Source organism: Eulemur rufifrons, chromosome 17 (assembly GCF_041146395.1).
Source record: "Eulemur rufifrons isolate Redbay chromosome 17, OSU_ERuf_1, whole genome shotgun sequence".
Taxonomy (NCBI): Eukaryota; Metazoa; Chordata; class Mammalia; order Primates; family Lemuridae; genus Eulemur; species Eulemur rufifrons.
The window spans coordinates 24,990,304-25,003,743 of record NC_090999.1 but is presented as its reverse complement, the minus strand read 5'-3'; the positions used below and the strand labels follow the sequence as shown (position 1 = coordinate 25,003,743).

Sequence of the window (13,440 nt, the reverse complement as noted above, 5' to 3'; positions counted from 1 at the left end):
AAATCAAGAAATGAGGAATAGAAGGGAACTTCATCAACCTGATACAGGGACTTCATGGAAAAAAGCTAACATCATACTTAATGATGAATAACTGAATGCTTTCCCCTTAACATCAGGAGCAAGACCAGGATGTACACTCTTGCCATTCCTATTTAACACTGTACAGGAGGTTTTAGCCAGTGCAAGAAAAATAAATAAAAGTCATCCATAATGGAAAGGAAAAAGCAAAACTATCTGCATTCATAGACATGATCTTATATAGTAGAAAACCCTTAGAAATCCAATAAAAAACTATTAGAACCAATAAATGAGTTCAACAAGGTTGCAGGAAATAAGATGAACATACCAAAATCAATTGTATTTCTGTACACTATCAATGAATAATATGAATATGAAATTAAGAAAACAATTCCATTTATATCATCAAAAAGGAATAAAATACTGACATCCAACCTAGGTCAGATGGCCTACAAAAATCCTCAATAAAGTGTAGTTACATGGCTGAAAAATGAAATAAAATAAAATAATAAGAAATAAATGTTATAACAAAGTATCAGACTTGTACAATGAAAATTACAAAATATTGTTTAAAAAATTAAAGATTTAAATAAATACAAAGACATTTTATTTTCATGAATCAGAAGACTTAATATTATTAAAATGGCAATATTTCCTGAATTGATCTATGGATTTAACATAATCCTTATCAAAATCCCAGCTAACCTTTCTAAGGAAATTGACAACTTGATCCTAAAATTCATGTGGAAATGCAAAGGACCCAGAATAACCAAAACAATCTTGAAAAAGTAGAACAATGTTGGAGGACTTAAATTTATAAATTTCAAAATTTACTACAAAGCTATAGTAATAAAGGGGTAGTACGGTATTGTCGTTAGGATGGGCTTATAGATCAATGGAAAATGCTTGAGATTCTACAAAGAAACCTTTACTCTTGTGGCCAACTGATTTTCTTCTAAGTTATCAGTACTAAACTATTTCATAAGTTGATTTTATAACACAGGCAGTCTTTGCTTTGCACTGAGCCATGTTATTGAAATTTACACATATTGGAACCAGGCAAAGACACAGTGCCAATACACACAGATTTCTTTAACATGGCCCCCTGCAAAACAAGGGCTGTCTGTACATATTTATTAAAAACTTAATGAGAAGAGTTAGAATATCCTGAATACCATACAAATTTAAAATTGGAGGATCAGATGACAGCAACGCTTTTATATAAGTCTAGCATTCAAAATGGTTACTGATGTTATTTTGGTCTATAATATTGAGAAAATGCTGATGCACAAAGATAAATATTTGTCAATAATAGTCTATTGGGCCGGGCGCGGTGGCTCACGCCTGTAATCCTAGCACTCTGGGAGGCCGAGGCGGGTGGATCGCTTGAGGTCAGGAGTTTGAGACCAGCCTGAGCAAGAGGGAGACCCTGTCTCTACTAAAAATAGAAAGAAATTATCTGGCCAACTAAAATATATATAGAAAAAATTAGCCGGGCATGGTGGCGCATGCCTGTAGTCCCAGCTACCCGGGAGGCTGAGGCAGTAGGATCGCTTAAGCCCAGGAGTTTGAGGTTGCTGTGAGCTAGGTTGACGCCACGGCACTCACTCTAGCCCGGGCAACAAAGCGAGACTCTGTCTCAAAATAAATAAATAAATAATAGTCTATTGATTTTTTTTGAAGTCAACTTTCCAATTTCATCATACTGTTCAAACCGACTCAGAAGGCTGAAAAAGTGAAAAAGTAGTGTTTCAAAACTGCAACAGTATCTAACAACTTTTCCCATCATAAGTGATAAACATAAAAGTCAAATAACAAAATATATTATCACATTCACTTGGAAGGGTTCAGTTGACTATCACACTATAGTATGTATATTCACCAAACAGATGTACATATTTCCCCAATGGCAAGAAGAAAAAGAGAGAGCAGGAAAACTGTTATACATTAAGAGACATAACAAATAAACACAACGACGACTCTCTTAAGAGTGAACCAGACATCATTAGGATACTGATTTGAAGAAACTAACTGTAAGAAGATGTATGGGACAAATGGAAAAATTTGAACACTAATGGGATATTAGATGATATTAAATAATTATCTTAGAAAGTAAATATAATAAAGATGTTATTACATGAGAGTGTGTGCACTCACCCTAAGAAAGAGAGAGGGAGAGAGAGCCCAATGATATCTTTTAGAGATTCATACTGAAATAGTCAGTGATTAAATCTATGAAGTCTGGTATTTGCTTTTAAATAATGACACAAGGTGGCTGGTGAAGGAGGGGACTAAAAATGTAAAGTATACAAGAAAGAAACAAGATTGGCCTAATGAACATTTTTACAATATCTAGTTTAAAAAAAAGAGACCAGACAGAAAAATCACCTTCTTAATATCTGATATTCACAGTAAGAGGAAATATATGTAGGGCAAAAGCAGGATTACAAAAAATAATAATGAGTTAATAGTACAATTAGACACTCTAATTGATTTTCAATGTGTAAAACACATTGGAATATTTTTTTTTTTTCTTCACCCTCCCCGCCTCTGGAATATTTTTTAAACCATGTTTCCCTACAAGATAAAACTTCATTTAGAAAAAAAGGAATATTTAAATCAAATGTGTGAAACTCATAACTATCTCTCAGTTGTAAAATTCTCTGGACTAAATAGAAAAGCTTCCTCTTAAATACTAAGTCTATAATTTATTTACTTAAAAATAAGAAAATGTAAAATTCTGTCACTTTTTTGGAATAAAAACATCAAAAGTTTGATTTAATAAAAAATAGACATAATATTAAGAACTAGATGGAAATGATTTCTTAAGACAGCAGTTCTCACATATTTTGGTTTCAAGACCCCTTACACTCTTAAAATATATGCAGGACCCCAAAGAGCTTTTGTTTATATCAGTATTGTTTTTGCTTATGTGAGTTATGTGTATCAAATATTTACCACCAGAAATTGAAACTAATATATTTTTAAATATTTTTCATTTCGTTTAAAATAACAATAAACCCCTATATTTAACATATATTTTTGTGGAAATAATATTTTCAAAATAAAAAATTTGTGAGAAGAGTGACCCTGTTTTAACATCCCTGTCTATTAATTTTATCATTTGTATAATTTCTAGGTATATCTCTATTGATTGATGTTTTCCCTCTCATAATGGGATGTATTTTCTTATTTCTTTACATGCCACATATCTAGAAAAAGGTAGTTTCACTGAAAAGGGAAAGTAAGATAATTTTATTTCTTCACTTCATATGCACATTTTACTCATTCAACTACCACTTTTTAATGGCTTTGAAATAAGATATGATGGTTTCATCTTACATCTCAAATATTTTATATTATTCATCTTTAACATAAGTAAATATAACAATATAAAAATGTAATATATAAACTAAGTAATAGACATACAGAAACTACTTAAAGTTCATTTCTTATCTCAACATTCATCTGAAAAATGAATAAACTCCTGCCTTTTACTGATATGGAAATAAAACTAAGGGTAATGAGAAATTTTCCCACATCATAAAAAACAAAACTGTGTTTGAATTTCATATCTTTCTTCCACTTGTAATGCTCCTATATCCAAAAAAGAGGTTTTTAAAGCCAACAATAACAATGACAATACGTGTTCCTATATTAAATGAAAGGCAACAGCTATTTTGACTAAACATAAAAGTAACCTATTTTTTAATGTCGATAGCTTTCAAGACATCAGCTGATTGTGTAACTAGCCTTAATACAACTGTATCTTATTAGTTCACTTTTCCATGAGAGGTCTGTTATTTAGAGAAAAGAACCAAATTTTTTAAACTTACTGTTTTGGTGCCATGCTTCAGTGTTATTTCATGTGAGTCGGGAATCTTTTGGACAGGATTCTGAAACAAGAAAATTCTGTGATGTTAATGAGTAAAATAATGTGTTTGTGGGGAACTATGTACCACATTCACAGGAAAATATGATTTTTGAAAATTTCATCACTGGCTTTTGAACACAAAGCTTAAAAAACAGCAGAGAAGTGTGAGGGCATCTTTTTTTCTGCACTTCTACATACACTAAAATTGGTCTCTTTTAGCTGATGATAAGTTGATTTTAAACCTCTAAAAAGATAAGCCTAAAGAACTCTTTAGGCTATATGAAATTCTTATTGTTAAAATAAATTTTTAAACCAAAAATAGAAATAAATCAGCACTTGCTGATAATATAATTCATAAAGAGAAATTAAGAATTAGTTTTTCCTTTAAATCACAGCTGATGGAAATCAAGAAAGAAGTTAAAACATTCTCTGTATATACAAATATGTTTTCAATGAAGCATACTTTGATGTTTAGGGTGAACAAACCATAAAACTTTTTCCAGGTAATTTTCAAAATTATGTATTATAAAAATCAAAGAGAATCTAACAAACATAGAAGAAAGAACAAACTAAATTATCATCATTATTTACAACTGGCATTTTAAAATGTCTTAACAGGCTGGGTGTGGTGGCTCACTCCTCTAACCCTAGCACTCTGGGAGGCCGAGGTGGGAGGATTGTTTGAACTCAGGAGTTTGAGATCAGCCTGAGCAAGAGTGAGATCCCGTCTCTACTAAAAATAGAAAGAAATTAGCTGGACAACTAAAAATATACATATAAAAAAATTAGTCGGGCATGGTGGCGCATGCCTGTAGTCCCAGCTACTCGGGAGGCTGAGGCAGAAGGATTGCTTGAGCCCAAGAATTTGAGGTTGCTGTGAGCTAGGCTGACGCCACGGCACTCTAGCCCGGGCAACAGAGTGAGACTCTGTCTCAAAAAATAAACAAATAAAAAATAAAATAAAATGTCCTAACAATTATGATTGCTGATAAAATTTAAAGCAAATATTTTATATGAAATGTTATTCCCCAATAAAAAATAATAAAATAGAACTATTATTTACATTAAAATTTGGTCACATCTTACTAAAATACAATCCTTTTTCAGACTTACTATGCCTAGAGAAAAATCTCACAAAGAGCAGACAATCAAAAACTGAAGGAAATTAATAAATTAGGATACCACTTATCATACTTCAATATCAAAAAATATTTTTAAGCATACTGTAACCTATATATAAAATAATCATTACAGATTTTCTTTAAAAATAACCAACAAGGTCCTTTCAGCATTCAAAATGTCTAAAGTCCTCTTTTTGGGCATATCTTAAAGTGTTAAGTACTTAATTTATAACAAAACAAAATCTTCACTGAGTAGATATACACCTTTCAACCCTTCAAAGTTAAAAAAATGAAAAACAAAAAGGTCTTATTCAGAAATGGTACAAATAAGAAACTCAGAGTCATTCACTGCTTCAAGAAGCATTTATTAAAGTAACATTATACCAGATGTTAGGTGGCATTAGACATGGTCTCTACTCATTCCCCTTCCCAAGAAGCATATGATCTGAGAGGGAGACAGCAATGACCCTAATTCAATATATCAAATACTATGGTAGACAGGGGTATGGACAGAATAATTGAGGGATAGAGAAGTGGGATGCATAAATCAGACATAAGAGGTCACAGCGATCATTTGAATAAGAGGTTTCATTGTTTACTCGTCTCATTACTGAAGAGCAGGATAATCATACTAAAATTCTGTGTCTATTACAAATTCATGAATCATCTTCTAATTTACTTACTTAAACAAGTGTGATCAAATAGTTCTTTCTTATATATCTTCAATCTTTCCCCTCCTATGGCTCCTTCTCTTCAGCATATAAACAAAGAAAATACTTCCCATATTTAAAAAAAAAAATACTACTGATTTCCCCTATATTTAATGCTCAATCACTATCTTTTCCTTTGCAATTAAGCTTTTTCAAACTAGTTTCACTCAGTGTCTCCACTTTCTTTTACCCTCTATCTCTACCACTTTGGCATTTGTCATTTTATTCCTAATACCCAGCACAGTTCTTGGCACATAAGAGAGTCTCAGTAAATATTTTTGGAATGAATAAACAAGTCACTCCAAATGCCCCCGGACACTCTTCAGAACTTAACCTACATACCTGACCTTTCAACAGCGTGGTAACTATTTAACTATCTTCTCCATCTTGAAACTGTCCTTTGCTGGAAGGAAACTGCCTAGAAAGAAAGTCAGAAAAGCTGGGGTTCTTGAATCTAACTCTGCCACTCATTAACCATGTCATGACCTCAGGAAAGTTATGATTCTCAGTTTCCTTATTTGCAAACTACAGGTAATAGCACCTATCCCATAGGTTACTGTGAAGTAAGTGTTTTAAAATTCCTAATACAGAATTTGGCATATGGTAGGGCTCAATAAATGATAGTCACTATTTATTCCAAGGCTTGCCTCCTATCTCTCTGGTCGTATCATCTTAGTCTTTTTCCAGACTTCTCTTCCTCTTTACCTGGCTAATTTCTATTCATCCTTCAATACTCAATTCAGATGTGACCTGCTCCTGGAAGCATTTCTTAACATTTCAAACTCTGGGTGAAATGACCCTTCTATGCACTCCCATAACAACCTTTTCTTATCTCAATCACAGAACTTATCACAATACCTTATAATTTTTGACCTATCTCCCTCCCCACCATCCCCTAAACAAATTGCAAAGTTAAACTTCTCAAAGACTATGTATATATCTATCATGTCTGGATCCCAAGTACACAAAACAGCTGGTATTATGGCAAACATACACACACAAGTTTTAGGAATGAATAAATGACCCAATGTCCACCTTGTTGATCACATTAGATTGTAATGTTTAATTTACTGTCAAATTTTAGATTAATGGGTATGTCCATAAAGAAAAGCAGGTGCTATCACATCAAGTTAGCCTGGTAAGTGAGGGGCAGGGGATAATTGAAGAATTCAAAAACTCAAACCCTTTTAAGATCAAATTATTCTATCCCAAACTAAAAGCAGATTGAAAATTGCAATGATAGAGGAATAAAGGCAGTTTTGTTTTAGACTATTTGCACATGAGAGGTTACTATCGTCCATTACTGCCACAAATTAGTGAAGAAGGAGATTAGAAACCAAGAAGGCACTGAACGGGAATAAAGAAACAGCTGGAGAATTTGCAGTTTATTTCCAGACAAAGACCATACTGTACGGTTTACTATATTGTGGAAAGTGCTGCACATACCTATCTCAGAGATATCAGTATCCTACCACAAATTCCAAAATAATTTAAAAGTCAAACAAATGAATTCTGGACTACTCCTATGTTGAATTATCTGAGACACTGCTCCCTTTGCAGTTGACAATATTTGTAAGCAATGAAAACTCATGTGTAAATGCTAAGTACTCTTGCAAGAACCAGGAGAACAGTTTAAATGTTTTACTTAGAGAAGAATCTATTATAGTCTGTGTCTCATTTCATAACTAATTACTTTTTCATCATTCAGCAAATAGAAATACTGTCACCAAAAAGCTGGGATGATAATTATTTCATTTAATTCAGTGCAGAATGTGCCTATATATAGACAATTTCTAACATTAAAAAAAATTTACAAGAACGCTGAACTTACTATTTACATTAGGAGTGAATTAAATGTTTAAATAAATGTTTATATTTAAAACCAAAGTTTTACTGAAAATAATGTAAGGCATAACTCATAAAAATCCCATATAATTGGCACAATTAAATCATCTAAAATAGTAGCAATCCATCTTCTGGTAGCATATCACTTGATGATGACTGTTCTTTTTCCAGAACTTTTTTACTAATGACTTTTTGAAATATGGCTTAGTGTGAAATTTGCTATAACAGTAAAATATTTTCAAGATTTTCCTGCCAAGGAACATCATAACTACATGACTTCAATGAAGTAATTTATTACCAGATTTCAGAACAAGAGCTACAGTCTTAATGGAAGAGGGTAAAAGATATCGCTTTTTGTTTTGGTTTAGTTTTAAATACCAACCAAAGGTTTATTTCCCAGGCTCTTTGATCTACCCCCAATAACAACGATGATAGCAAACATATCTAGAGTAACATGAGCAATTCTATCTGATGAACATCCTTACGGTATTACAAAGGACTTGCAAATCAGAAATAACCAACACATAGAAATGATAAATACTCAGGTGATGGAAACCCTAAACACCCTGACTTGATCATTATATATATTCTAAGCATGTAACAAAATTTCACATGTACCCCACAAATATGTACAAATATAATGTATTAAAATACAAAAAAAAATTTTTTTTGAGAAAGTCTACCCAGTAACAAAGACACACCACAAAGTTGCTGAGAGTTGGGAGGGGGAAGGGAGGACTGCCAAAAAGGAGCTTGAAAATAAGTGCTCTTTTCTCCTGGAAATCATTTAGATTATAGACACCAATGCAGGACCAAAGGCAACCAGAATTAGAGTCTATTCTAGTGAAACTCTGGAGACCCAATAAGACTGACTTAACATTAATTCATTTATCCATTCACTCACTTACATTTACTTAACACTTATTATTTAATTACATTCCACATACCAGGTACAACAGATTAAAAATAAAACACCAATAACAATGCCGGAGGCAGTGGCTCACACTTATAACCCCAGCGCTGTGGATTACATGAGGCCAGGAGTTTGGGATCAGCCTGGACAACATTGCAATACCTAATCTCTGCAAAATTTTTTTTTTTAAAAAGAAACTAGCCAGCCATGGTGGCACCTGCCTATCATCCCAGGTACTTGGAAAGATCACTTGAGCCCAGGAACTTGAGGCTTTAGGGAGCTACGATTTTGCCACTGCACTCCAGCCTGGGCAACACAGAGAGAGACTCTTTCTCTAAAAAAAAAAAAAAACTAAAAATAAAAAATAATCAAAGATAAAACACCAATAACAAAGACTGTTCACAAGGAACTGCCAGTCGGTAAAGCAAAAGAGACCAGTAAACAAACAGGCAAATGAAAATGTTTCGGATGCTATGACACAAATTTACACAAGGTTCAGTGCTCAATTCCATTTTGCCTGGGGAAGCAGGTGGTGTTTAAAAGAGAGATATTTGCAATGTCTTGGGAAAAATAAACAGAAGCTCTCTAGGTGAATATGGAGGGCATCTAGAAGAGATAAATCTCTTGATACCTTCTGTACTTCCAATGTTCAAACACAAATACTTTCTGACTAGAGTTTAAATTGCTAGGCAGAAAAAGGGCAAGGGTGTGTGTTATGTGTGTATAGTACTACGCCATTTTATATAAGGGACTTCAGCATCCTTTGATTTTTATATTGGCATGGGGTGCTAGAACTAATCCCCTTCAGATACAGAGGGCTGACTGTATGTATTAAAAAAATTAAGCCAGAGAGGTAGTTAAAAGAGCCAGTTTATATACAATCCCAAAAATCTAAAATTTAAGCTCTAGGCCATGGAGATTTGAGTTTTTAAAAAATTACCAAGGTGTTCTGTACATACAAAGAAATAACATAGTGAAAAGGCAACCTACAAAATGGGAGAAAATATGTTCAAGTCATATATATGATATCCAGAATATATTTTTTAAAAACTAAAATAATAAAAAAATCTGATTCAAAAATGGGCAAAGGACTTGAATAGCCATTTCTCTAAAGAATATATAAAAATGGCCAATGAAGTCATGAAAAGATGCTCAACATGACTAATCATTAGGGAAATGCAAATCGAAACTACAATGAGATACCACCTCACACTCATTAGGATCAAAAGAACTTTTTTTTTTTTTTTTTTTTTGAGACACAGTCTCGCTCTGTTGCCCGGGCTAGAGTGAGTGCCATGGCGTCAGTCTAGCTCACAGCAACCTCAAACTCCTGGGCTTAAGTGATCCTACTGCCTCAGCCTCCCGAGTAGCTGGGACTACAGGCATGCGCCACCATGCCCGGCTAATTTTTTGTATATATATATTTTAGTTGTCCATATAATTTCTTTCTATTTTTAGTAGAGACGGGGTCTCGCTCTTGCTCAGGCTGGTCTCGAACTCCTGACCTCGAGCGATCCACCCGCCTCGGCCTCCCAGAGTGCTAGGATTACAGGAGTGAGCCACCACGCCCGGCCCAAAAGAACTTTACTATGAAACAAACAGAAAATAACATGGGTTGGTGAGGATGTGGAGAAATTGGAACCCTTGTGCACTGTTGGTAGAAATGTAAAATGGTGCAGCCAGTATAGAAAACAGTATGGGCTTCCTCAAAAACTTAAAAATAGAATTACCATATGATCCAGCAATTCCATTTCTAGGTATATACCCAAAAGAACTGAAAGCAGGGTCTTAGAAGATACTCGTACATTCATGTTCACAGCAGCATTATTCACAATAACCAAAAGGTAGAAGCAACCCAGTGTCCACGGATGAATGAGTGGACCAACAAAATGTGGTATATATATACAGTGGAATACTATTCAGCATTAAAAAGGAGGGATATTCTGGCACATGCTACATCATCCTTGATGACATTATGCTAAGTGAAATTAAGCCAGTTGCAAAAAAAAAATATATTATATGATCCCACTTATGTGAGGTACCTAGAGCACTCAAATGCAGAGATAGATAGTAGAATGGTGGCTGCCAGGGGCTGGCAGAGAGGAAAATGGAAATGGGAAGTTGTTTTTTTTTGGGAAGTTGTTGTTTAATGGGTACAAAGGTTTAGCTTTGCAAGATGAAAAAGTTCTGGAGATTAGTTGCAAAACAATGTGAATGTACTTAATATTGCTGAACTGTATAATTAAAAATGGTTAGGATGGTAAATTTTTGGTTATGCATATTTTACTACAATTAGAAAACTTTTAAATTAGCTACAACCCACATGAACAAACGAGAAAAGATTTTTTTAAAAGATGTGGCTGGGCATGGTGGCATGCGCCTATAGTCCCAGCTACTGGGGAGGCTGTGGCAGGAGGACTGCTTGAGCCCAGGAGTTCAAGTATAGCCTGGGCAACATAGCAAAGACCTGTCTCTAAAAAATAAATAGCCAGGCACTGTGGCATATGCCTCTACTCCCAGCTACTCAGGAGGCTGAGGCAGAATCACTTGAACCCATGAGTTCAAGGATGTATTTTGCTATGATTGTGCCTAAGAACAGCCACTGCACTCCAGTCTGGGCAACATAATGAGACCCCATCCTTAAAACAAATTAAATAAACAAATAAATAAAAATTTTAAAATGTTTAGAAGAGGCATAATATGAAGCCCTGAATACTTCTAAAGTGTTCTAATAAACTTTAGTTAAGCTTTAAACAAATCATTTATCAAATGTTTAAAAGCTTCCTCAAAAATGTGAAGTTACATGTCTAAAATATTGCAGGAAGGAAAGACAATTTCTTATCGAGTTCACACAGCTGGTTCCAATCCTTCAATTAGCAGTATTCCCAAACCACCTCTAAATTATCTTCAAATCATTTACATCCTATTGCAAGCTGCAATAGTGGAGCACATTTCTCAGTAACATGACTTGAGGGTACATTTTTACACTTGTGTAAGGGCTAAAGAACACAAAAAAGGACAGTCAATTCTTATATTTTTTCAGAAATTATTTTATCTTTTAAAAACTGATGACAGCATCAATAAACACAAAGATGACATCTATATTTATGTATCATACAACAATGGCAGGTAATAAGCCAACAGAATTTATATCAAAGGATACATTTATTTTCAAAAACTACCACGAACATATGCCTTATCATTTCTCATAATTTTGTGAGTATTTTAGCTCTTATTCTTATTTCTTAAGTCCAAAGTCCTAGAATCTAGACAGGACTCTGCAAATAACTTCACTTGCAATCTTCAGAGAAGTCATTTAACTGCACTGAAACTAAGCTTTTTTACTTATAAAAGTTAAATAGACTACGTAAACCATGCCTTCTAATGATGACATGATTTACCTTGAATTTCTTCATATCTGGAACTGTGAACACCACCTGATGTCACTGAAAAGACCTACCCTGACTTTCATCTTCTTCACTTCTCTCCACACTGCTCACTACAATGATATTACTCTTCCTAGGTCATTTTTCATCAAAAACCTTCAATGGCTCTCCACCGCCTTTAGCAGCAATCAATAACTTTTCACAACATTCACACATTTTTGTTTTAGAAAGTTTTCTACAACATTTGACTGAACTATTGTTTCAGGTAAAGTTAAACAAAATTAACATTTCAAAAGTTTCTTACATAATTAGAAAGCAGATATTTTTCTCATTATAAGATACTAATCCCTAAAGAGCCTAGCAATGTTCCTATCATTTGCAATGATGTTTATTTTTCATTTATTACTTATTAGTAATAAGTAATTACTAAACTGTTCTCCTGGTTCTTGCAAGAGTACTTAGCATTTACACATGAGTTTTCATTGCTTACAAATATTGTCAACTGCAAAGGGAGCAGTGTCTCAGATAATTCAACATAGGAGTAGTCCAGAATTCATTTGTTTGACTTTTAAATTATTTTGGAATTTGTGGTAGGATACTGATATCTCTGAGATAGGTATGTGCAGCACTTTCCACAATATAGTAAACCATACAGTAATAATACACAATCAGGGTTTATACTTATCATAGTCTGTTTTATATATCATTCTAAGACATGGGGACATATTTATTATTCATGATACTTTATATTTACTCTGAAAAATTTGTAGACTTTCAAGATAAAACATTCAAAACCACAGAAAGACTTAATAAAACTATACTTAATAAAGCATAGTGAGAGTTACTATGCTAAATACCAGGAATCCTAAAACAAGGAAGACAGGCCCTTATTCTCACACAGATCAGAAGCTAAAAGAGGTACACACTTGTAAACAAATAACTATACCACAATTACAGTAATTTTATCTTGGTGTAACAAGTACAATAATAGAAGAATGTCCTACATCTAACCACATACAAAAATTAACTCAAAACAGATCACAGACCTAAATGTAAGAACTAAAACTATAAAACTCTTAGAAGAATACATAGGAGTAAATCTTTGTGACCTTGGGTCAGGCTTCTTAGATATAACACCAAAAGCACAAGCCATAATGAATAAAATATATAAATTGTACTTCACAAAAATTTAAAACTTTTGTATTTCAAAGTACACCATCAAGAAAATAACAAGACAATCCACAGAATGAGAGAAAATATTTTGAGATCATATATTTGATAGGGGACTTGTGTCCAGAATATATAAATATAATTCAACAATTAAAAAATGAATAACGCAATTGAAACATGCACAAAAAATCTGAACAGGACACTCCTCCAAAGAAGATGTACTAGTGACCAATAATCACATGAAAATATGCTCAACATCATTATTAGGAAAACACAAATCAAAACCACAATGAGATATCACTTCACACCTACTGGGATGGATATAATCAAAAAGATAAACAGAAAGTTCATAAGGATGTGGAGAAATTGAACCTTCATATACTACTAGTGAGATTACTAGTGC

At 33.5% G+C, this 13,440-nt stretch overlaps 1 protein-coding gene across 3 annotated transcripts in view; it reads right to left on the bottom strand.

Annotated features, from left to right (window-relative positions):
- WDR70 (WD repeat domain 70) overlaps nucleotides 1-13,440 on the bottom strand; it is a 231,392-nt gene that overhangs the window by 177,570 nt on the left and 40,382 nt on the right. For all 3 annotated transcript variants that reach the window (XM_069492033.1, XM_069492035.1, XM_069492036.1), the window contains one exon: nucleotides 3,855-3,914. In XM_069492033.1, the coding sequence (XP_069348134.1) occupies nucleotides 3,855-3,914 (60 nt within the window). The remainder of the gene's footprint in view (nucleotides 1-3,854; nucleotides 3,915-13,440) is intronic.